Source organism: Echeneis naucrates, chromosome 5 (genome assembly GCF_900963305.1).
Source record: "Echeneis naucrates chromosome 5, fEcheNa1.1, whole genome shotgun sequence".
NCBI classification, from domain to species: domain Eukaryota; kingdom Metazoa; phylum Chordata; class Actinopteri; order Carangiformes; family Echeneidae; genus Echeneis; species Echeneis naucrates.
The window spans coordinates 26389242-26415985 of NC_042515.1; the positions used below are offsets into that span (position 1 = coordinate 26389242).

Here is a 26744-nt window from a genome sequence, read left to right on the forward strand (position 1 = left end):
GTGCCATTTCCTCACAGCAACATAGTTATTGGTTTGGCTCCCAGGCCTGGGCCTTTCTGTGTGGAGTTTGCATGTTCTTTCTGTGCCTGTGTTGTTTTCTTCGAGGTATTCCAGTTTATTCTCGCAATCCAAAGAAGTGAACATTTAGCTTAATTGATGACTCTGAGTGGTTGTTGGTCTTTGAATATCTCTGCATGTTTGTCCTGCGATAGACTCGAGACCTATCCACGGTGAACCCAGAAGTTCCCAAAACATCAGCTACACCACAACAATGTAGTAATGCCTGCCATGACTTCAAAGAGATTTACTGTAAATCACTGACAGAAATGAAAAAGCGCTCTGATTAATTTCTTTCCAACTTGTTATTTAGTATTTATTAGTTGAGAGATAAATAAGAGAATGTCATTTTAATTTTATTTTGTTTTAATCATTATCGCTTAGTTTTTTTCTCATTTTCGATACGCTATTCATTGCTGACCACGTTAATGATGCCCCATGGTGAGGCTTCTGTTTAAGGGTATGAAATTGCTTGTGTGACAGAGTGATATTTGATCACCTCCTGGTTAAGATTTCACTTAGCCTGTGCATTTTACATGTCTGTGAACAAAAATGTGCTGGTGTACATCATCCCCTCCCTCATGCTCTGTCATGGGTTTGGATTAAAAATAAAGAACTTTATGTTTTTAAGAGGTCAAAAAGCTTTAAAAATTCTTCAGCTTCCCTTCATGACTCTTCAATGTACACAGCTCACTCTTGAGGCCCACCATTCATTCACCATTCTTTGCAATCCTAAAACCCTCCTGTCTCAAACCAACTCTGCAAATAAGCCAAGTTTGACTTCATGTACCTCAGCTTGATTTTTTTCAAAAAGAAACTCTTGGTCTGCTGGGTCCAGTGTGAAAGAACAACAGGGTGTGTGTTTTCTTCAGTGCTCAATGTTGCTGCCTCTCTCACATTTGTACTTGTGTACAACCTCCTCCAGACAGAATTCTTCAAAAACTACAACTTCCTTCATACTAGGCATGTGCATCCCAAAGCAGTCTCTTTGTTTATTTGTTTTGTATTGGATCATTTCACCCCTTCCGTCCTTGCACTGTGGGTCTCTCTGGGGACCAACCATGAAAGGTAGGGACCATAAAAAAGCAGGCACATTTTCCTTTATTTTTTTTTTCCCTCTTGAATGATGCACTGGAAATAATGCCAGACACTTGAGGCCTGCAATAGAAGGAGAAGGTGACTTTCTGCACTACTGGCGTTATGTAAACAGTCTCGTCTGTTTGTAAGCTTACTGGGGGCAGTGCATGGGGCATATGATGTGGCGTACTCAGTGTGATTTGTCTCTGGAAATATCCTTTATACAAAAAGTGCAGCTGTTTCTTGGGAAGATTTGTAAAGACAGATCTCAAAAAATGTCATGACTTCACTGCCTGTACAGCTACATAGACTCCCTAGTTCAGTAAATACTGCTGACCATTACATGTTCTTTTTGGAGGCAAATGTGTTATCTGCAGCTCCATAGAGGGTTTGTAGAAGACAGTGAGGTGTGTCCTTTACTGTGATTTTTGAATAACCTAATACACCAGGTACATGCTGAAGATCAGTGTTCTCCCTCCTCTTGTTCCCCATGTGAAAACAGTGTAAGGCAAGCAATTCATTTAAATTCCTGACGAGAAAAGATTTGAAAAGTTGAAGAGGGAATTTCAGTGAGAGACTGCTGACAGAAACATGGGCAAGGCAGGAGAATATGTTTCCCTCTTCTCTAGCTTTTTGTTTTTAAACCTTGGTTCCTTCACGTAGCTTTGTACTAGACCTGTTTGGCAGGTTCCCTGTGAAATGTGACATATTTTATAGCAATTTTCTGCCAAAATCTTACATGCACACAAATGTGAAAGAACACGCAATAACCCCAGTACAGACCACCAGATTATCAGCAGTGTGCTGCATAATAAATGTCTCAAGATCAACAACAGCTGTTACCACCTACAGCAATCTTCAACTGAGGAAAAATTACAAGCATGAAACTGCACAAGCAAAACATTACTTAGCTCCTGCCAAAACCCAATTCTCAATTTCACATGGGATTTAGTCTGTGGTCAAATTTAATACAAGGCCTAACAAAGGGCACATTCTGTGAGGGGAAGAGGGGATTTCCTCTCTCGGGCACTCAGTCATCCAATGAGAAGATGCAGAGAAGAGCTGTCTCTCTATTTTGTTTGGCTAACTTGGAGTAACACAAAAAACTGTCAAAAAACTGATTTCAGGTAAATGCTTAAAGAAACCATATTCTGTAAGGTTGGTTCCAGTGAGTGGGGCTTGGGGTGGTTTGTTGTGATATCACCATAAGTCCTGATGGCTCAGTTTGTGAATACAGGCTGAGCATTTCTCTGTGGACTGAGCAGATTAGAAACTAGTTAGTCAGTTATTGAACATCTTAAACATTTACTTGAAAAACTTAAACATAAGTCACAGTAGATCTCACTCACATCTTCATCCGCTTTATCCGTATCCAGGTCGTGGGGCTGCTGGAGCCAATCTCAGCTCACAATTGGCGAGGGGCGGGGTACGACCTGGACAGGTCCCCAGTCCATCACAGGGCCAACACACAAGGACAAACTAGCACTCACGCTCGCATTCACACCTATGGTCAATTTAGAGTCTCCAGTTGACATATACATGCATGTCTTGGACGGTCTGGACGTGGGGAGGAAACCGGAGTATCCGGAGGAATCCCATGCAGACACGGGGAGAACATGCAAACTCCGCACAGAAAGGACCTAACTCGGGAACCGAACCCACAACCTTCTTGTTGTGGGGCGACGGCGCGGCTGTAAATGTGAGCAAGAACATTCTAAAGCTAGTTTCACTTAGAAATGCCCCATCTTGGTGAGGGAGAGAAGGAAATTGATGGCTGGAATGTTTACAGGCCCTGTCCATCAACAAACTAACTGCTGCCTCACATGCACCTCCAAATCATGAAGCCTCTGTCTTTCCTCCCCTCCATCCTGTCAACACATACAAACTATTTTTTTTTTTTTTTTTTCTTTTTCTGCAGATGTTGACGAGTGCATGACCAATAAACACAGCTGTGGGCCCCATGAACGCTGTCTGAACACTGTGGGTTCATTTGTATGTAAATTGCAGATCACTTGTCCTGAAGGCTACCAGCTGAGGAACAGTGTTTGTGAAGGTAAGATCACTGTTACTTATTGTTTCATTTAGACAATTTATCACACAGTCCAATGGAAGAGGTCTTTCTTCAATTTGCATGTCTCGCAAAAATTAGCTGTGACATATTTGAGGGAAAGTAAATTGTAAACAATGGGGCTGATGTTGATAAAATGAAAAATTTGGTTCAAAAGGCAGGTGTTAGATTCAGCTGTGAGATGGAGCACAGACTTCTGCATGAAAGTCAAACTCACTACCACCTACAATCTCCACTTCTTCTCTTTCCCATTTGCCACACATGCAGCAACCTACTTCTTTTCTCAAGACTAAATGTTGGAAATGTCAGCCTTGAGCTGTGAATATGTCCAATATTTTTGTATTCACAATGGGCTGTAATACATGCAGAAGCAACCTATAATAATCACTCATATTGTTTGTAGTTTCAGCCTTCAGATATTACCTTCAATTCATTTCCACCAACAGAACTTGGCACTTACATTTGGCTGAAGCTCATTTACTTTAGAGTGGGAGACTTGGTTTGCCAGCACCTTCTGGGAGAGCTATTGGCCACCAACACACATTAAATACATGACTGCTGTATACATCAGGATGGCATAGGATACAGTTGTTTTCAAAGAGGCTCTTTAACAGAAACAAGATGTATTTGAACAGTCAATTTTAATCTATGTCCATGTTTATTTTTGTAATATAAGCATTAGCAACACATCAACAACACATCAAAGCAAAGTGTAAAAATCAAGAAAATGTATCATTATGGACTTTTGTCTTCCTTCTGAGATACTGTGTCAATCGTCTAATGATTTAAAGTCAGTACAATTAGCAAAGCTTTATGAAGGTTTATGGTAATGCTTTTAGGCCCATTAGTGATGTTTGTCCCTCACCAGATGCCCATGTTCAGTATCTGATCAGATGAGCGCCCACAGAGGCAGCATTGCAGAGGTAGTCAAATATGTTGACCTCTGTCTCTGACTCGTTTCATCAGCACTTGGAATCAGGGAAGGCTCATCAATGCAGCTACATAATGAAGGTAATATTTAGTTGATCTTCCAAAAGGGGAAATAATAATTGGCTGGTTGAAAGAAAGGGGAAATGCTCTCTGATGTGGGATGTCCTTTCCTCTGATGTTGCTTGGTGGAGAAGAGACCAAATTAAAACCTTGAGAGAGAGACCGGCGGACTCTTTAGCAATTTCAAGGTCAGGCTTAAAACTTTCCTGTATGACAGAGCTTATAGTTAAAAAGTTAAAGTCCTCTACTCTTTAGCTATGCTGCTGTAGGCCTAGGCTGCTGGGGGAAGGACTGAGCTTCTCTCTCTCTCTCTCTCTGCTCCTGCCTACACCTCTCCTGCTCTCATTCTCACCCTACACCACATCCCCCACCCCCCACACCCCCGTGCCTCTCTCTCTCTCTCTCTCCCACTCTCAACCCAACCGGGTTGAGGCAGATGGCCGCCCCCCCTGAGCCTGGTTCTGCTTGAGGTTTCTGCCTCTTAAAGGAAGTTTTTCCTTGCCACTGTCACCAAGTGCTTGCTCATCGGGGGATCTGTTGGGTCTCTTTAAATCATTTTATAAAGAGTTTGGTCTAGACCTGCTCTATATGTAAAGTGCCTTGATGTAACTTTGTTATGATTTGGCGCTATACAATAAATCTGATTTAATTTGATTTTGAAGTAAAAATCTCAATAATGGACAAATAATGTGAACTCTGTAGAAATGCACTTGCAGCAGAAAGGAAAAAATCTTCTAATTTCCATTGCTCAGGGGACTCAGTAACTTTCATTTAAGACGTTTGGTTCCACTTCTGTTAATTGCAGAGTTTGGAACAAGTGATATACAAGAAGGAATTTTTCCCGGAGTGAATTTCTGGGGTGCTACCTATGTTTATTCTGTGCTTAAGCCACAGTGCCATCTACTGAGCAGAGACTAAGGCTGAGAGCCAAGCGTTTTACAACAAGGGAGTGTGTGTATTGTTCTAGTTCCTCATGGTGACTCATTGCATTTATGTTCATCTGTTCTTTCTTTAGATGTTGATGAATGTGCACTGCAAACTCACAACTGTGGTGTTGGCTTTATATGTGACAACTCAATGGGGTCCTTCCTGTGTAAACCTAAACATAAGTGCATCAGCGGCTTCACACAGGACTCTCGTGGCAACTGTATCGGTAAGAGACTGGGAGAGACTGTTCTCTGCTGGCTCATGTAAACTCATAACACAGGACCATGAAGTGGGGAATAGATGCTAATTGCGTTACACAACTACCTGAAGGACTTTGACGTACCAGCCACATTCACATGGCCATTCATACAGTGCACCCTTAATTTTTATGGTAGTATTATTTAATGGGTAATTAGATCATCTTGCCAAAGCCACTTCAACATCGAGATCAAATCAAAGCAAACCACCAGCCATCAAACTGCTAGGATCAGGGGAAAGTGACTTGCAGGTAAAAGTTTGACGTCTATCTCATTCTGACTCAGTGTCACTGATGAGTGTGGCTGGATGGCGCAGATGTTTGCTACATGATACCACTAAATAACTAATAGTGACAGCACACCTGTTAGGTGAGATGCTAAATGGCTGGGGCTCAACAAAAACAAACCCATGTGTAGGCTGTGTGTGTCTGTTCCCACAAATGTACATCCAATATTCACTTCTTAATGCTGGTCTTGTAGATTCTAAATGGTTTAAAGTAATACTACAGTGACTCATTAGACAAGCATGATAAAACACATGCTATGAATCAGTTTAGACAGGAAAAGTCATCAGGACATATAAATGTCTTCCATGTCTTTTTTTCATTCAGTCATTTGCTCTTTATTCATTCATCTTCTGCCATTTATGAATTTCCAGGTCGCGGGAGCCAAACAGGTGGGGTACACCCTGGACAGGTTGCCAGTCAATTGTAGGGCCAACACACAGAGACAGACAAGTACTCACACCTGTGGACAATTTAGAGTCATCATTTAACCCAAACATGTATGTCTTTGGACAGTAGGAGGAAACCAGAGTACCCGGAGGAAACATGCAAACTATGCACAGAAAGACCCCAGGCCAGGAACTGAACCAGTGACCTACTTATTGTGGGGCAACAGCACTAACCACAATACTGCCGTGCTGCTGTGCTACCCTGTCATTTGCTCTTACTGGATGAAATAGTTTTATGATTTCTAATGTAGTATTACAGAGTTTTGGGGACTCAGTAACATGTTGAAGTTTGTGAAACTGCCTTTTATGCATAAATTCTACTGAAAACTCTATTTTGGGGCAGGACACAACAAATACATCCATGATATAAATCCATCATAATCATAATTTAATGATGGATTTCTTGGCTGGATGCAGTGACATTGTGGAGAGTAACCATGAGTAAATTCCAGCAGCTTCCTGCTTCCATCTAAGACAACAATCTGCTGGATAACTCCAATAAAGTCTCTATTTTTGTAGAATTTTTCTTTATTTTTTTCTTCTTTCTTTTTCATTTCTCAATCACTGATTTTTATCTGGGAGCATGGCAGCATAGTGGTAAGGGCTGTTGCCTTACAGCAAGAAGGTCATGGGGCCTTTCTGTGTGGAGTTTGCATGTTCTCCCCATACTTGCTTGGGTTTCCTCCCACAGTCCGAAGACATGCATGTCTAGGCTGACTGGTTACTGCAATGGACTATTGGCATTGGGTGATGGTCACCCAATGTGACCATTTCCAAGCAGTTTGAAGTTCCTGTGACTACAGTTGCACATATTATTCAGAAGTTTCACGTCCACTGGACTGTAGCCAACCTCCCTGGCTGTGGCTGCAAGAGGAAAATTGATGGCAACTTGAAGAGGATAATATGAATGGGAACCCAAGAAGCCCAGAACAACTTCAAAAGAGCTTATAAGTGAACCCTAAGGTGTAGGTATATCAGTGTGAGATTGTACCATCTGTCGCAGTTTGAGACAAAGTGGACTTAATGCAAGTGGTTGAGGAGGATTCCACTGTTGAAGTCAAATCATAAAAAAGTTAGACAGGAATTTGCACTAGGCTCTGTGATGGACTGGCAACCTGTCCAGGGCACACCCCACCCCCACTCAATGTGAGCTGAGGATGGCTCCAGCACCCCCTGCCACCCAGAAACGGATAAGCAATAGAAGACGAGTATACTTTTTAAATGCCTTTGGATTCCCTCTCTTTCTGTACAGACATTAATGAGTGTGACAGCCTGAACGAGCCATGCAGCTCAGCCTCTAACTGTATCAACACAGTGGGCTCCTACACCTGCCAGCAGAAGATTATAAGGTGCAGCCATGGGTACCATGCCAGCCCTGATGGAGCCAAGTGTGTTGGTGAGATTCACCTCTGAAACACAACAGCATGGGAAGCATGAAAAATTTGAATGTTGTGATATCATTCTGGAGTTGACTATGACACAATTGCTCAAATAATTTGCAAGCATGAAAGTCTAGCCCAAAGACTACCTAGCTAGGGTCAGTTATATACAGACCCAAAAGAGTTCAAATGATGTCATTTAGAAATTACAAAATAACACATAGCTCATTATCATGAATTCTTTGCAATATATTGCTGGTCATTTTTAGATTTTATTCTAGTAGTTAGACCATGTTTCTATTTCACAACATTTTCAGTCTTCTCTATTATAATGTTAGTTTATATGCCCATGTCTGTCAATGAAGACAAACAGGTTGAGAGTATGTTAAGTGATTTGCTGTTGCATTTGTCTGAATGAGCTGATTGTCAGTCAATCAAGACTGAAAACATGAGATTTTGAAACATTTTTCAGTCCCACCAAGTATACAATCACAGTGTTCAATTTCACATAAAAGTAAATTTTTAAGAGATACTGTACAGATGTAGACTGTGGTCTCCTTTAGACTAATCAATGATTCAGCATGTACAGTGCTCTGAAAAAGTATTTGTCACCTTCCTGATTTCTTACTTTTTTTCATGTGTGCCACACTCAACTGTTTCAGATCATCAAACAAATTTAAATATTAAACAAAGATAAACCAAGTAAACATAAAATGCAGTTTTTCTGTGATGATATTATTTGTTAAGAGAAAAATACTATCCAAACCTACATGATCCTGTGTGAAAAAGTAATTCCCCCCCTTGTTAAATGATGAGATAACTGTGATTAATCATATTATTGTGGAAAGCTGAGTTCAATTTCATAGCCACACCCAGACCTGATTGCTGCCAGACCTTACAAATCAAAAGATCACTTAAATAGAACCTGTCTGATAAGGTGAAGTAGGCCATATAGAACTCAAGACATCATGCTGTGATCCAAAGAACTTCAGGAGCAGGTAAGAAGAAAAGCAATTGGAATGTCTCAGTCTGGAAAAGATTACAAAGCTATTTCTAAATCTTTGGGACTCCAGCGAACCAAGGTGAGACCTGTTATCCACAAATGGAGAAAGCATGGTACAGAGGTGAACCTTCCCAGGAGTGGCTGACATATAAAATTACCCCAAGAGCACAGTGACGACTGATCCAAGAGGTCACAAAGGTGCCCACAACATCTAAACAACTGCAGGCCTCACTTGCCCCAGTAGAGGTCAGTGTTCATGACTCAACCATAAGACCAAAGAAGAACATAAAGGCTTGTCTCACTTTGCCAAAAAAACATCTTGATGATCCCCAAAGCTTTTGGGAAAATATTCTGTGGACTGATGAAGCAAAAGTTGAACTTCTTGGAAGGAGTGCATCCCGTTACATCTGGTGTAAAATGAACACAGCATTTTATTTAAAAAAACATCATGCCAACAGTGAAACATGGTGGTGGTAGTGTCATGGTTTGGGGCTGCTTTAGGACCTAGATGTCTTGCTGTGACTGAAGAAACCATGAACTCTGCTCTCTATCAACAAATCCTGAAGGAGAATGTCTGCCCATCAGTTGGTGAAGTGCACTTTGCAGCAGGACAATGATCCAAAGCACACCAGCAAGTCCACTTCTGAATGGCTTTAAAAAAAACAAAATGAGGGTTTTGGAGTGGCCTCATCAAAGTCCAAAACTGGACCCAACTGAGATGCTGTGGCATGACCTTAAAAAGGCGGTTCATGCTCGGAAACCCTCCAATGTGGCTGTGCTTGACTGCAGTTGGCCAAGAGTGACATAGGTGCAAAAAAAGTAAGAAATCAGTAAGGGGGCAAATACTTTTTTTTTTTTTTTTTTTTTTTTTTTTTTTTTTTTTTAATTATTATTATTATTATTATTATTTTATTTTATTTTTTTTTTTACAGCACTGTATGTTAGAAGATGGAGCCCAAAGTGTCCCCTCCAGATATCCAGAAAAGTCTTGCTAAAAAATTAGACCAATTATTTAATGATTGAAACTGTGAATGTGTTTGTCTTAAATCACGAAGTAGGTATTAATATTGATCAATTACTGTCTAGAATTTTTGGTCAATTACTCAACTGATTGCTTCAGCAGTAATTTATACAAAGCTTGCTTCAATAGCAGTTAACAAATTATAGGATTTTGGAAGGAGTATTTGAAGACCAAATGATTTTGCAACCTTTGTTAAAGAGCATGATATTTACGTGCATTTGTAAGTGGGTGTACTGTGCCTGGAATTCAGGATGAACCTAGACTGGGTCATCACTGAGGGGCTTTATGTTCCTCTCTCCTGTTCCTCTCAAATGTCTAGACATTGATGAGTGTCAGACGGGGACACACCACTGTGGACTGGGCCAGATCTGTCACAACCTCCCTGGCAGCTACCGCTGTGACTGTCAGACAGGCTACCAGTATGATGATCTCAACAAAGTCTGTACAGGTACATATAGTGTGTGTGTGCGCGCGCGTCCCCTGATGTTTCTCTTGCTTTTTCTTCAATTGGCCCACAAGGTAGGTGTAGGTGTGTCGATTTTTGACGCGAAATCGCGAGAGGAGCGGAGGGAAAAAAAAAAGCCTAGATGGCTAAAATGGATTGTGTGGGTGAAAATCTGAATATTTTACCACATTTTATCGCAACAAAGTGATCGCTCTGCACGCAGAAGGTAAGCATGATTTTTGTTCAATTTATATTGTTTATATCTTAGTGACGTTAATTACTTTATTACAATAATTGTTCGCTGCTCCCATTAGCTAGTGTAGTTAGCTGCTAACGTTCGCGATATTATAGGCTAATATTGCGGAAGTGGGAAAAAAAAATTTTTGTTAGATGCTACCATTAGCTACTTGTGGTTAGCGGCTAACGATCGCGGTATAATAGGCAAATATTGACAGAGTATAAAACTTCATTATAATTGTTAGCTGCTATCCTTAGCTACTTGTGTTTAGCGGTTAACGTTCGCGACACAATAGGGTTATGTTGACAGAGTGTAAAACAAAAAATTACTTAATTACAATAATTGTTAGCTGCTACCATTAGCTACTTGTGTTTAGCGGCTAATGGATAATGTTGAAAATGTATTAAAACATAACTATCCTATTAACAATATTTACTACAGTTATTAAAATTAATTTATAGATAATTAGATCTAGGCAAGACTTACTGAACAATTCTTATACTGAATGTGTGGTAATGATTCCAATTATTTTCAGAGTCATTATGTCCAAAAGGAAAGGAAGATTAAAACCTGCAGATGATGCAAAGGCACATTTTCTGCCTTGCACTGACAAGTCGGGATCTATGGAAAGATTCATTGACATTTTCAAAGGTAAGTGGTAGAAGGTTCCCTGAAGCAACTTATGTATTTCAAAAACAAAACAGTAAAGTTTGTACAGGGCATAGTTTATTTGTTTCAGGTCTTATGTGGGTTTTTTTTTTTTTTTTTTTTTTTTTTTGTGTTTGTCACAGGATTTCAGTGTATGTGAGTACTTAAGTAAAACATTTTACCAAAGTGTACAGTGAAGTAGAGACTGTTGCTGTAATGAAAGAAGTATATCTCTGCAACCACGATGTCTATTTGAATATGACTTGACTACTAAAGGGATCAGTATATGTGTTCCTGGTGAAGAGTGGATTTCAGGCTCACATAAATTAAAAACTATTTAGGATGAGTATCCTTTAGAATGATGCTGATTTGACTACCAAAATTTCAGACAGGGTTTCCAAAATGCCCATTTATGGCACAGTTTGGAACCATTGTTCAAGAGTCAATTAGTCCCAAACAATTTATAAAAAGTCACTGAAAACCAATCAACCCAGAGCCTGCTGCTTAATTTGATGTGCAACATGGCTATATTCTTTCATGATTACTGCAGTGGTCAACTTTGTTTGCCATGTATTTTTCACAGTCCCCCTTTAAACCTCCCAAATTGCAGTGTTTACTTTATTATATTCTTGTAGGAAGAGGAGTGTTCGCCATGCACCCCATTGAACCAGAGGACTTTGTCTTGGAGTACAGGGGTGAACTCTTCACACAGGCAGAAAGCCAGTCACGACAGTACTCAGAAATTGAAAGCACATTTCTCTTTGACTTTGAGTGGCAGAACTGTCGCTTGTGGTGAGCATGTAAAGATAGATGTTTTGTATCGATGAGAGAAATTCTAAGTTGGGTCTAAACTAAGGCACAAATACTCCTTAGAAAATTCTTTTTTTTTTTTTTTTTTTTTTAAAATCCATTCCAATAAAACTGCTTAAAATTATACCTGTTAAATTATTTTTTTTTCTTATACTTTTCAGCCTTGATGCATCTAAAGAAGATGGATCTCTTGGAGGACTAGTCAATGACAACCACAAAAATACAAATTGTGTCATGAAAAAAAATGGTAGTTGACAACAAGCCACACTTGTGCCTTTTTGCCCTGAAGAAAATAGACATAGGATCTGAAATTGAGTGATTCAAAATGGCCTTGGCGCAAGAAGGTGATTTGGTTAGATTAAGCATGAAGATTTTATTTATTGATAAATTAAAGCATAAAAATTTGCCATCATGTAAAAGCAAATAATATATTAACATTTCCACTCTTGAGTGCATCCATAGGCATGCATGTGATCTTTGATCTGTGTGATGTGATTCAACATCAGTTCTTGTTTAATTGAAATCCAGGTGAAAGGCCCTCAGACTCCTGCAGCAGTCGAGACAGAGACCAGGCCTGAACATCAGATGTTCCAAGAAGAATCAAAGCCAGATGAGACGAGCATGCAGGTAAAATGGCATTGTACAGTCATCACAAAAATATCTGTGGTGACTTGTATGTCAGGGTTGTCCCACCACCAAAACAGGCCAATGTTCACGTTGCTTTAATGCAGTCAGGATTACCTATTGGGTGGTGTGATAAAGGCCAGTAAACATCTCTCCCTCACACACGCATGTGTTTTTTTTTTTTTTTTCCCCCCCAGTCATGTCCTTATGGGGGTCATTTAATGTCACGAAAACTGATTGTCTCCTGGGTGGGGGATGGGAACATAACACACATTTATAGTCTTACTGTATGGGGTCCTTCTGTGTGACTCTCACTGAGAGTTTCTATGGCACTGTCCACCACCTGGCATAGTCTCAGCTTTGTTTTTTTTTTTTGTTTTTTTTTTTAAGTGATTATTGAGAATGTGAGCCACTGCAAACCTTTGTAAGGGGTTATGAGAGTTGTTGTTGCATCAGAAAGATTAAGCTGTGCTCTCAGTTTGAAGTTTTCAGACTGTTTCAGAAACTGTCTTACCATTTGGTGTCCTTATTAGCCTGTGAATGTCTCCATACGATCATGAATTCTGTCAGTTGTAAGTGTCCTCTTGTCTGGTATCTAAATTTCAGGTGAAAGGCCCTCAGACTCCTGCAGCAGTAGAGACAGAGACTAGGTCTGAACATCAGATGTTCCAAGAGGAATCAAAGCCAGATGAGACAAGCATGCAGGTAAAATGGCATTGTACAAACAGTCATCAAAAAAATATCTGTGGTGACTTGTATGTCAGGGTTGTCCCACCACCAAAACAGGCCAATGTTCAACTTGCTTTTCTGGATACAGGTTTTTAGTTGCATAATTTCATGTTTGTTACTGCTAACTCAGGAACAGTTTATGCCTTGACTAACTCATCTAGTTGACAGATACAGCCATGCATGAACTTTTTTAAAGCTAACAAATTTTTGCTGTTGACTTACGTTTAGGTTTTTACTGTCCGAGGGTTTTCGCTTGTTTGTTATTCCGATAGTAATGAAACTGATGAGGATTGTATGGAGAACACTCTCACTCCACACAGTGATGTCCTAAGGAAGAATACAGAAAACATTCCGGTAGGTCTCCAATGATTTGAATTCCATTAATGTTTTTAGTCAAGTCATTGTATAAACCTTCATGTTACTGTTTAAAACACAGCAACCTCTGTTCTGCTACATCTCCTATGTGTTCATGTTTCTGTAGTTTGAGCAGATTGTTGATTGGGGAGGGGGGATCATGTCTCCCTTTTTGCAGATGGATAGGGTACAAGATTTTGCTGGCTGTCTCTATGATTCAAGTGATGACAGCAAACAGGGCACTCTAAATTTTAAACCTGGAAGGCATTCACAGAGGCTGAGAAGAAGCTCTTGCCATCCTGTAAGTCTTTTTATTTTTATTTTTGTGTGTCTTCATGACTGAACGTCTTTTTGTTCTTGCTGGTGAGCCTGGTACTGACTCAATTGTATTTCCCTATTTTGTTTTGTAAATTAATACCAAGTCTGTTCCTTTTTTAGGCTTTATTGTATATGGCATTCAGGTTGTTTTAAAGGATTTAAGTAGGGATGGGCACAGTTAACAGTTTACAGGATGAGGATTGAACTTTATATTGTGGGTAGCTTATAATTTTTTGTATGACCAATTGAACATGAAGCTATAGGCTATGTGTTCTCTTGCTGTATTATGATTTGAGCCACTGGTGTTATGCCGAGTTCTGCCTGCTCACAACTGCATGCACCTTGTGAGAGTCCACAATGGTGTAGCTCCATAGTACCAGGCTTGGTTTCTACATATTCGCAATGGGTTGGATCGGGCCTTTATTTTCATGTCCATTGAGAACTCTAACAGGGTTACAACTCATTTATCACACGCAATATGTTCTTGTTTGACTGGAAACACTAGCGGAACAAATGTTAAGGGTCAGACACGTACCTACTGGATTTATTTTTATGGCTTAAAAAATGTAAGTACTCGTTCATTATATAATGCAAGTAATTGAATATTAAAATAACTGAAAATCCCACCCATCCCTAGATTTTAGTAAATATTTTTGGATAAGATTTACAGTATGTCTTTCTAATTTATAAATTTACTTAACCTGAGTGAGAGAGACAGACTCAAACATAGGTAGTGAAGATGAGTACATTCCATGTCCCATGGATGAAAGCACAGAGAGTGATAGCAGTTTGGATAACCAAGAAGATTTAAAAAAAAAAACAAAACAAAAAAAAAAAAACAAAGGTGCATCTAGTAAGAGCAGAAGAAAGTCTTCCAATCAGAGCAAGTTCAGGCCCAGGGATAGTGGAAGTGAGTCCTCCAGTAAGAGAAGAAGCAAGTCTTCCAGTCAGAGCCAGCTTGGTTTTAGCCAGAAGAGACCCTTCGAAATGACTCATGACCGCACCAACAGACTTGATGTGAATTAAAAAGAAAATAGTGGCAACATATTCCAAAAAGGATGTGAGTGTTTCAATGCCCCTAGAAGAGCAGTCTGTCTGTCCAGTTTTAAAGGAGAATGGATCTAGAAGTTATAACAAGAAACATTTCTGCTTTTATTGCAGAAAGTTTGTCCAGAAAATGTCAAGACATTTGTGGCGTAAACACCAAGATGAAATGGAAGTTGCAAAAGCACTCAGCTTGCCAAAGAACTCAAAAGAAAGGAGACTTCAGTTAGACTATATACAAAACAAGGGGAACGTTGAGCACAACAATGATGTTTTGGAGACACGGAAAGGTGAACTCATCCCATGGAAGCAACCAGGAAAAAAATCTGATGGATGGGAATTTTTACACTGTGTTCACTGCTATGGCTTGTTCTCAAGAAGAGCCATGTGGCGGCATTTTCAGGTGTGCAGGTTCAAACCTGAGAATACTAAACCAGGTAAAAGTAGAGTTCAAGCTTTGTGTGCTTTTGCTGAACCTGCTCCACATGGATTTAGCGATGCTTACTGGAAATTTTTAAGTATAATGAATCAAGACATGATTGCAGTTGCAATTAAAGAAGACCACTGCATTCGAGTGTGGTTAGACTGTTCAGGAATAATGAGAAGATGGCCAGTCAACATCAGTATATTAGGCAAAAACTGAGAGCTCTTCAGGCTGTTATTGGCAGCAAGAAAAATTATGCAAGTGAAGACCATCCGAGAGCTCATAAAACCTGAAAAGTACAGTCAGGTCATCACTGCTGCAAAGACTATCTGGATATAGTGAGCAACCTGGCAAATACCAACGTCCATCTCTTGCTCGCAAGGTTGGACACAGCTTGCAATCTTTGGCCATGTTTATCAAGTCTGAAGGCCTGGGGGGGAAAAAAGATAAACAAGCCATTCAAGATGCTGAGGAATTTGCACAGCTTTTATCAAGAAAGTTGGAGATTTGATATTGCAAGGTCACTTGATGCTCTGAGAAGAGAGGAGAATGTGGGGTCATGTGTGAAAATAGATATGTTTGCATTACCACACTCCATTGTCCATTGCATAAGGGCTTCTGACTGCATAAGGCAGTTTATGAAAGAATGCAATCACATCAAAAATCCTAACGCATTGACATCAACAAAACTGAGGAAACATATTGCCACGCTCTCGACTGTATTGAACCTTAAGACCACAGAACTCGATCAGTTGGCAGACTTCCTTGGGCATAATATTGCTGTCCACAGAAAGCACTACCGCCTTCTGGAGGGCACTCTCCAGTTGGCCAAAATCAGCAAAGTGCTCCTGGCAATTGAACAGGGACGCCTGGGAGAATACAAAGGAAAGAGTCTGGATGAAATTCAAGTTGACGTGAAAGGTACTAAGTCTTATTATATTTTAAATGTTCATTATGACATTTAGTCTTCAGCATTCAGTATGCAAGTATTTACCCTGTAAAACATAAGGGAGTAATGGTAATTGACGAGAATGGCAGTACTGTTATCCCATGTCTCTAGTAACTTTCACATAGACAGATTGCCCACAGTTTCAGCTTTACAACTAAATTATATCAATTAACATTTTAGAGACCGTTGGCATGGAGGAGCCTTTAGAAGAGGGCATTGAAGGTATGATTGTTTTCAAATTGATTTCTCTGAGCTGTCATTTATCTGTGAAATACAACTCACACCAAAGATTCAGGACAAGTCCAAATAATTTTAGAATGTTTCAGGGAAAAGTTGCAGCAGTGTGACTAGGTCATTTGCAGAGCATCTGAAGTCGTTGCAAATACTTCATAAAGGTCTGTCTTGTATTTCACCATTTCAGAGACGGCACAGAACATGACAAGTGGTGACGTTTATTAAGTTAGATAAATATTAATAATAGGTCATTATTCCATGTTCTACCAAATTAAAATGGAGAGGAAGAATAAAGAATGAGCACTGACACCAAAACATACAGTAAACAGGACAGACATTTGTACAAAGGGAGGGAGAATAAGCTGACCAGCTGTTTGAGGAACCACTTTCACTTACTCCAGTCAGACAACTGGATTAAATTAATGTCTTTTATTGGTTATTAATAATTATAACTACCAGCAAGCAAGTTGGTGTCAGGTTCTGTCTTGGAATATTCATTCCCTGATTATAATCTGCCTGAGAAGATGTTACAATGAATGAATGGAAATGATACCCCTGGGTTATTATAGAAACAACCCACAGGTGGATGCTGGGCAGGAGGTGGGGTTGCACACTTAGGTGCCATGTCCACCAAATGTGCTGACAGGGCTCAGGCTGTCTCTCTCTCTCTCTCGTCAGAATGCAGTTGTTGCTAGGTTACAAAACCACCTTCTTGGTCCTGATTTGTCAGTGTGCGGAAAAAGTGGCATGTCTCTGTCTGTCTTGCATGGTTGAATAAACCTTTTTTTGTCCAGATGTCAGTGTGCAGGAAGAACAGTGGTCAGAAGATGAGGTCAGCATTTCATCTCTGTACTGCCACATCACAAGTCCAAAACCAGGAAGTGTCTGCAACAGGTGAGCTGGAATGATTAAAGCAGTTTGTTCTTGACCACTCATCTGTGGGAGGAGGGAGGAAGGCAAAGTTGGGTAGAGTAGGGAGAGAATGAGAGCAAGAGATGATATTCGGTAGTAAAGGTAGGCAGGTAGGTAGGAAAATGATGCTGTATGGAATTCATGAAGATATGAAGCAGGAGGCGTTGCAGGAACATGGGGCAGGATGAGGAGAGCAACTGGGAGAGACAGAGACTTTGGGAAAACATGGTTAGTAAATACGGCACACATGCTTAGAACTGAGAGAAGCATGGTTATTGGTATGTCCGCGCATGCAAGAGGGGGAGGGAGAGAGAGGATAGGACCTGATGAAGTCCTGGATGAGTATTTATCCATGTTTGCAATGAGTTTATCACCTCCACTGGGTGGAGTTTCTGAATCACTGCCAGTTGAATGTAGCTGTATGATTTACTGTGGCCCTCTGATTGGCTACCTCTGACAGGGTAGGCTCTATATCTGCCTGTATTGTCACTGTTTTCAAATCTCTGCTTGAAAAGGTCCAGAGGACCAAAACATTGTTATATACGTTTTTGCAAGTTGAAGGATAGTGCCCGGGATTCCTTTTTTCTTCCTACTTTTCTTTTTTTCTTGTACTTTTTAAGTAAAGTTCTTTCTGTGTCTAGATGTTGGTATGCCAGGAGAACATGGGTCAGAAGATGAGGTCAGCATGTCATCACTGCATGAATGTACCTCCACATCACAAGTCCAAAACCAGAGTGTATCTGCAAAAAAGAGAGGTAATCTTTTGCTGCAGTAGAAAAACACCTGAAGAGGTGCATGGTGAGGCAAACTGTTCCAGGTAAAGAGGACTGAGCGCTGCATTTCTGCAGAACCTCAAGCGCTGCAAAATAGAGACTGGAAAGCAGTCAAGTATTTCATAAAAAAATAGAATAACTGCCCTGAGAAGAAAATTATAAATGAAAGCAGTACACTGATCAGAGGTATGGACAGATTTTTTTTTTTTTCAGTTATCCCTCCATTTCCCTTTCTTCAGTTCAAAACACAACTGTTCAGTAATATCAGCTGAGTTCACTTAAATCTGAATGAAAATATATATTCATTCATTGTCTTTTCTGTAGACTACTGTGTGTGTGTGTGTGTGTGTGTGTGTGTGTGTGTGTGTGTGTGTGTGTGTGTGTGTGTGTGTGTTTTTTTTTTGTTTTTTTTTGTACGTTTGTAGTCTGCTTGACTTAAGTCTGCGTAAATAAACACATGCTCCTTCAGGATAACATGTTGAAAGCATTTTGTTTTATTGTTAGCCTGCTAGTATAGTTGCCTGAAATCATATTTTTAGTTTCTTTTGCATTTTAATGCACAGTGATTCAGTAATGTTAGGTGAGTAGAACTATGCAGATTTCACAATTTGGCCAAAATGAGGCTAATGTTACGCAATGTGAAGAACTGTGCTCAGTTGACTCCAGGGTGAAATAAAAAGGGAAAAAGTGTTAACCCTTTCAAATTAATGAGTCCCAAGATCTAATTTTAAGTGCTGATCATTGTGATTACCACGTCACTACCCTGTCTTCCGGTGGATTCTGGTTGTTCAGATGAAAGCACATGCAGGAGTTAATGAGCAAACAAGGCATATGACTTTGCGGTGAAAATGGAAAGATGGAATGAAGGAAGTAGAAAATTTAATTTGAAATGTATATCCCTAATCCAGTCAGTGTCTATGTGCAATAGAGACCCTTAATGGGCCCCAGATAGTAGGAGAGGGAGAGAGGGGGGAAAAAAAGAATTGTTGATCAATTCCCAGGCCATTCTGTTTGAAGTTTGCATGTTCGCCCTGAGCTTGCATAGCTTTCCCTTCAGTTACACCAGTTTCCCCCCCACAGTCCAAAGATATGCATATCTCTTAATGCTGTTAAACAACTGAATTTCTTCATCTTTGTATGAGAGATGGAGATCAGAATTAGGTTCTCTAGCAAGTCAGAAAGGACTTCAATTAGATAATTGCTTGAACACTGGATTATCAACTCAGGAAGAGAGCCTCAGTTTAGGCAATTATTCCATGGTATCTGAGTCGAACTTGGTGTGTATTTACTCTTACTTTCAAGCTGAAAAGCCCAGAAGAGGATGGAACAGGTATAATTATAGGTTGCTCTGTAAAAATTCACTTTGCTAAAGAATTAGCTCTCATAGAACTCACACTACATAAGAGATCCATCTAAATGGTTTTGTGTCCTGTTAATCAAATTAGTGGGAGTTCCCTTCTTTGAATGTGACTCACATCTTGCTTAAAAGTTATCTTTAGGATTTGTTGAATCTGCTTGTTTTTCTGAAACTTGTTTCTCTGAAATTGTTTGACCTGGAGATGCACTTTTCTGTCCTTAAGAGAATCGTCTCTCTCAAAGCCATAATTTTTTACATGTGACTGATTTGGGTGTGTTCGCGTGTCCCCTTAACCCCACTCTGTTTGAATGTGTTGGTCAAAAACTAATAACAATTGCTTTAAGGAAAACAGCCTTTCCTTGCTTTATTTTCCCTAAAAAGCTGTTTACCATAAATATGATGCATGACTTTTTTTTTTTTTTTTTTTTTTTTCTTCTTCTTCTTCCCCCCAAGCTTTATTGAAAGTTTGCGGTGACTGATTTTGTATATTGCATTCAATAAAGTTTTGTGGGGGGGGGGGGGGGGGGTTTTCTCATCAAATTTGAATAAGCACCATCTTTATGTCTGAATATCTACACTACGCGCAAATGATATCACGGTGAATCAGGCCAAGTAAACTTGTTTTAACTTTGGATACCTGAATCTTTTTTTTTTTTTATGTCAACCCCGTCATACACCTTTCTGATTGCCGCGCACACCTGCTTTATTTCGAGCGGTGTCAGGTTGCCTGTTCGGCCGCGGAGGAAGCGGAGATGGTAAGTGCTGAGTTCTTTACGTAATTTTTAATATAATATTGTGCTGCTAAATATGACTTAGTTGAATAATGTTCGCATATGTACCGCATACAACAAAGAGCGGCGAAGTTGCAGCTTCACCTAAATGTTTAGCTAACCTAGCCTTATCTAGTGTTTGCACTAATTCACTCGCTCAAAAGTCGAGCATCGAAATGTTTTAGTTTTATATGAATGAATAACACGTTTTATTGTGTCATGCATACAACTATGCCCAAACCGCATAGACGCAAAACACCCAAAAACCACGTATAAAACAAGTCAGGGTCAGAATGCATCCTGACGTAATAATCGCACACCCACAGCTGCAGTGTCTGTCAGTAGCAGCATGTGAAACCTACTCTCTGATGGTTGGCTCTGAGGCCGTTGTTAACACGTCAGAACTCAATTAGAATGGGGGGGGGGGATCATTCAATATGCTGCAAATACTTTTTTTTTTTTTAATTATTATTTATAATTTATTCACGTTCATAAGGCTACCAAGTGTAGGTCATTCAGTGGACTGTGGCTGAAAAACGTTGAGAATTTACAAGAAACCAGATAATCACTAGTTTATTTTATGACTGAATCATGAATTTTCTGATGTTGGACCTTGACGTTTGACTAATTTGTAATTACAGGATGAATTTTGGCAGCTTTGAATACACAGGTGAGAAAGATGAGATGAAGAGTTTGTATAAATGAGGATTGTAATAAGTAGTCATTCCTAAGCTAAAATTATCCACTTCTGAGACTTGTGCCTAAATAACATATATATTTGATCTAATGCCTTCCTGAAGGCCAAGTTCATGCATATTCATTGCATCAAGCTGATCAAAGAAAAGTATGAAGCCATCTATTTTACTTTCCATGCTGTCATATTTATAGGTAGTTCTTCAGTTCTTTTATCAATCAGTTTATTTTGAAATTTAAAATGGCTGTTTAATTTTCACCAACAAGTTAAGGGATGCATGCAGTAATTACAACAAGCTAAGATGAATGCAAATAAACATTGTTTTATGTATGGTATATGACTGTGAAAAGTCATGACTACTGCATTCCTTTAAACATCCGCTGTGTCAGAGCATCTTGCTTTGTAGTGAACATGCAGATTGTGAAAGGAACATATGTGCAATCGATGGTTTTTATAATTGCCAATTTATGATTGAATGTGGGCGTGCATAGGATGGGATAGTTCTTTCAACTATAAGTAATTGCATGCTTGTATGAAATTATAAGTCTCATATCATGTTGACTTTAGTAACTGCAGATTTTTATCAAAATGGTGCCACTATTTTCACTATTATGATGGAATAATTCAGGGAGGTTGTTGATTTGTTTTCCCAAATAGAGCATTTTCTTGGGTTTTCTAACCCTAACCCACTTTAGGAGGGAAATAAAACATGAATGGATGGAACATGCATTGTTAATGAACAGCATCAATTTGGCATTTGTTCATCTTGAATGGTATTAACATTTTCATCTTCTGTAATTTAGTTGCAAGTGCTGCTGATGTGATAGGTGACTTTGATCCTGAACAGAAGAAAGAGGTAGGATATGTTGTCATCTTTGAGTTCTTAAAATCAACAAAACAATGTGACACTATACCATTGCTTTCATCAAAGTCTCCTGAAGACTAAACATGCAGTTGACTTGAATAGATGCCAATTACATCATGTTAGTGGCCACAAATGACAGCGGTGAGAGAATGCTGCGAACTGTTTTCATGTGAATCTCAGGGAGGATTTATGGATAGTGTGAATAACTGAATTTTCATTTAAGTGAACTATTACTTTAAGAACTGAATCATATTATGATTTTTGGCCAATAGGTTTATCATATCGGTGATAACCAAAGCAAAACTGTGACATGGCATTTTAAGTGGGATACAACTGTGATGATATTATAGCCAGCCACTACAAAAAATTGCTAAAATGGAAATCATTGCAAATCTGCATTGAAGTGAATAGGTCTTTTAATTTCTAGTGGACTTCAATTGTTTAAAAAGTATTTTCTGATGTTTATTTTCAGTCCTATGACATTGAGGGTACCATTGTCATAGAACCCACTCCAGCTGATTTCTACAAGGACAAAAGCATACCTGAGCCCACAGAAACGGTCAGTGCAATTGTAAGTTAAATTTGTAAAACTTCACATGCTAAGTGCCATGGCATCTTTAATTTGTCCTGTGTTCAGGAAAAAACTGTGACAGCCATTTTTTGAAACACCTTTACAATATTTAAGTAGTTCCTAAAATTAAATTTAGCTTCTTTTTTTTTTTTTTTTTTTAAAGCTTACAAAGCAAATGCTTTGTAAGTTAAATGTTTGAGGGACCCACTTGTCCTCACTGAACTCAAAACTCAATCTGCTGACGGAGAGTGAGGCGTCAAAAGATGAGTTTTCTTGAACTTATCAAACAGTACAAAGATGGGAAGAGAAAGATGCAGAGAACATCTACACCTAACTCTCAGGAAGTAGATGTCCAGTCATCTAAGTCAAAGAAAAGGCGCATGACAAGTAACAGTTCAACAAAAGATATTATGCAGCTCAAGAAGCACATACATAAGGGCAAGAAGAAAAAGAAACAGAACACGTGAAAGATTCTAGTTGCCTAGCTGCAAACAACACTGGAGAATCCTCTTTGACTGATGGTTCTGATGTTCACAAGGGTCAGAAGAAAAAGAAACGGTGAACGCATGTGAAAGATTCTAGTTCCCTAGCTGCAAACAACACTGGAGAATCCTCTTCGACAGATGGCTCTCATGTGACTGACACTATTGAAGAAAGAACATGGTGGCAGACTTTACACGAAAAGGTTTTACTGCATGTTTTGCTCTAAGCCTTTCAGCAAAGTGGCACGTCATTTGGAATCAAAACACAGATAAACCAGAAGTGGCAAGATCAGTTGCATTTCCAAAGGGGTCTAAAGCGAGGCGAATACAGTTGATTTTACTGAAAAATAGAGGGAACCGTATGCACATCAGGTGCTTCGAAAAGGAATGGTGATTTTCCCCATCTACAACCCAGTGTACCTGTAAAAGTCAGTGATTACATGCACTGTGCGAACTGTGAGGCTTACCTCAAGAGGAAATCGCTTTTGAGGCACATGCAGAGATGCCACCTACACAAGAAAATCAAAGGCTTAGAGCCAGGAAAAACAAGAGTTCAGACCTTTTGCACGTATACTCAGCCAGTTCCAGGCAGTGTGAATGCCAGATTTTGGAAACTGGTGCTTGACATGCAGCAAGATGACATAACAGATGTTACCCGCAAAGAACAAAGCATACGGAAATTAGGGGAAGACCTCTTCAATAAACAAAGGCATGATTCCACAAAACATGAGTATATCAGACAAAAGATGCAAGAAACAGGGTGACTAGTTCTGCAAGCAAAGAAAAATGGCAAGTTAAAGAAGGTGTCAGATTTCTTTGTACTAGCTAATTTCACTCATGTGATAGAGGCAGTGAAGAATGTGGCTGGTTTCAATGAGGAAACGATTACAAAACACCGTCATTGGCATTGAAGTTTGGCCACAACCTCAAGAAAATGGCAAACATTCTGGAATGTGAACCACTGATCTCAGGTGATGACGTCATTAGCAATGTGCAGCTTTTCAAACAAATCTGTGACACTAAATGGAATGAGTGTGTGTCATCCCAGGCCCTCAGGACTTTGAGTGAAGATGTGAAAAAAAATGCACCAGTATCTCGGCATAAAAACAAAGGAGTGTCAAGCGAACCTTGAAGAAGAAGCCACCAAGAAGCACTGGGCAGAACTTGCAAAAACAACTTTTTAATAGAAGAGAAGAAGTGTCCAAGATGTCACTTGCTGCTTTTACACTGAGAGATACTTCTGTGACTCATCCAGACGTAGAGCTTGCTTTATCTGACCTGAGGGGACATTACAGCTGGCGAAGATAAGTAAGGTTGTTATGGCCATGGAACAAGGACAGCTGTCTAAATTCAAAGGAAAGAATCTTGACCAGATCAACCTTGATCCACAAGGTAAAGTAGATCTGTGTAAATAACTTAAATGTATTTACAGAATTACTAATGTTAGAAATATACCAGTAGATTGAACTCTGCAATGTGGTATTACAACCAGCAGATGAAAAAAAAAATGCAATCGTGACACTTTGAACATTGTAGTGGACTTGCAGTATCATATAAATCTTGAGATTTCAATGAATCCATTGAACACCATGTTGGCTTTCTGGGAAAGGGGTGAAACATTACTCCAAAGTTTAACAGTTTTACTGAGAGTGAACTTTGCAGGGGCCCTTTTAAGATTGCAAGTCCTGCAAAGTGATCATCTCACACATGCACATAGCGATGTTCAAACTATAGATTGTGCAGCCTTACATTGTACCCTCTAGCATTGTATCAGGATGTTTATTTGTCAGGCAGTCCCAGCTCTGCTTTCTTAAATTGTTTATTTGATTGGTTATTTTCCATATGGTTGCTTGTTTTCCAGAGAAAATAGCTGTGGACAGTGATGCATCAGGCACTGACAATGAGGATGACACAACAGTGCGTTCACCTTCTCCTGCATCTACAAAATCATCAACTTCACCTTCATCTTCAAAAGCATCAGGTATGTACTGTAGGCAGCTCTTGAGAGGGAATAAGCACACTGACTGATCACTGTGTTGAAGATTCAATGCTAAAAGAGGGTATTATAAGGAGATTATAATTGTTTGTTTGTTTGTTTTTTTTGTTGTTTTTTTTTTTTTAATCAATTATTACAAGGTTACATGAACTACATATATAGCAAATCTTGTCAGTTTTGCTCATGTTTTTAATAGATGGGTCGCATGGAAAGATGCCACTGGTTGGGGAATCGCATACAACAGAAGGTAAGCTGGTCAAAGTTTTTGGCTGGATTGCTGAACAGCGATCAGACACCGCTCAATTACTCTACTACTACTACTACTCAGTACAGTATAACTATCCACTATGATGTCAACAATAGACACAAAGTAGAATAATTACATTTCTGACAATGTCAACAAATTCTGAGAATGTAAAAGTGGCATTTAGTGCAAAGCTACTGGATTGAATTAGATTGCACAGGTGTAACTAATGAAGTAGCTGGTGAGTGTAGATTTTTTTTTTTTTTTTTTTTTTTTTTTTTTTTTTTTTTTTTTGGCATTTTGATTTTAGTCCAAATCAGTTTTTTCACTACTGGTCCTACAATTTTGACCAATGGTCACCAAATTTGCAGCAGAACATCCCCGGACCAAGCCGGAAAGTTACTTTTTCAGATTTGCAACAGTTTTATAGCTGTCTATCAAAGTATAGTCTCATTCATGAAGAATATTTAATTGTCCGCTTTTATTCAGGGTTATCACAAACCAAAAGAAAGAAGTGGACTGAAGAAGAAATCAAGGCAGTGGAGAAAACACTCATGTACTATATCAGGTCTGGAAAGGTTCCTGGGAAAGCCCAGTGTGTCAAGTGCATAGAGACTTCACCAATAGAACTTTGAGAGAGGAAATGGGAGGGAGTGAAATTTTATGTATAAAAAAAAAAAAAAAACAACAAAAAAAAACGCATTGATGCTTCAAAGGGAGACTGCGAAACAAAGGTAAGCTTGGACCTAGGACTGTTGCTTTCAGAAAGCTGGAAGATAAAAGTTTTTTTGTTTAAGGTAAAGTTTTTGCTGTTTTAAATGTTGAAACGCAATTGATTTATTTTGGAATATACAGACATAAATAATGTCACAGATTTGTTTAAACAGCCACACATTGCATATTAGCGCTAGGTAGTGTCTAAACCTCATGATACAGAGGCCATAACACAAAATGTATGTGTTTTGAATAATGTCCAAGTCCAGACTTGTTCTCTGAAATGTTCCACTGTCTTTGCCTTCAGTTTTGCTGACGATGAATAGTTTTTCATTCATTAAATGATTTTGAATTGAGATGTTCTGTTTTGACCTTTCTGTATCCTGCACCTGTACTGTACAAAAAGTGTTAACTCTTTTGTTTTATTTCTAGTCAAATGTCTTCCAGTCCAAAGGCATCTCATTACACTTTAAATAAGACTGACAAATTTACCTTTCACTGAAGCTTATTTCAAGTTTTTGCTTTTTTTAAGCAAAAATGTCTGCTAATGGAACATTTGATTTGCTTGAAACAAGATACTTTATTTATCCCAGACTGGGAAATTGCAGTGTAACAGCAGCATTACACATAGGGAATAAAATATATAACATGAATGCATCTGGGTGTTCAGTCAGTAGTTTGGCAGCGGTGGAGCTGATGACTTCACAGGCTAGCGCTGCATCAGCTGACGGGGGGATGTAAACAGTGATGATAATGGCGTACGTGAACTTCCTTGGTAAATAATACGGGCCCATTCCTACAGCCAGCAGTTCGATGTCTGGGTTATAGAGACGTTCCTTCATGACATTTGGAAAAGTCTCTGTCTCCCCGTACCAAACTGTAACCTGGGACCTCAACGCTGCTGTCCGGGATGTTCGAGTGCAGCCATGTTTCACTGAAGCCAAATATGCTACAGTCACGGTAATTCCTCTGGGTCTTCACAAGTGCTGCCAGTTCGTCCGTCTTGTTCCCCAAAGACCTCACGTTCCCCGTTATGA

The 26744-nt window shown here is 39.4% G+C and overlaps 2 protein-coding genes across 2 annotated transcripts in view; both read left to right on the forward strand.

The window, feature by feature from the left end:
• The window catches only part of fbln2 (fibulin 2), a 90578-nt gene that overhangs the window by 47219 nt on the left and 16615 nt on the right, over positions 1-26744 (forward strand). The window contains exons 9-12 of the mRNA XM_029503037.1: positions 3053-3187; positions 5208-5345; positions 7362-7505; positions 9832-9960. Of these exons, the coding sequence (XP_029358897.1) occupies positions 3053-3187; positions 5208-5345; positions 7362-7505; positions 9832-9960 (546 nt within the window). The remainder of the gene's footprint in view (positions 1-3052; positions 3188-5207; positions 5346-7361; positions 7506-9831; positions 9961-26744) is intronic.
• Positions 10790-11936, forward strand: LOC115044167 (N-lysine methyltransferase KMT5A-A-like). The gene is made up of 3 exons (XM_029503038.1): positions 10790-10846; positions 11479-11635; positions 11815-11936. Exons 1-3 carry the CDS (start codon positions 10819-10821, stop codon positions 11906-11908), a joined length of 279 nt encoding a protein of 92 aa, XP_029358898.1. The 5' UTR covers positions 10790-10818; the 3' UTR covers positions 11909-11936.

Excerpts from the sequence above, each read along its gene's own strand:
- LOC115044167 (XM_029503038.1), top strand. The coding sequence starts at position 10,819 with ATGGAAAGATTCATTGACATTTTCAAAG. Across the intron at positions 10,847-11,478 it reads ATTCATTGACATTTTCAAAG|GAAGAGGAGTGTTCGCCATG; the intron begins GTAAGTGGTAGA and ends ATATTCTTGTAG. Across the intron at positions 11,636-11,814 it reads TGGCAGAACTGTCGCTTGTG|CCTTGATGCATCTAAAGAAG; the intron begins GTGAGCATGTAA and ends TATACTTTTCAG.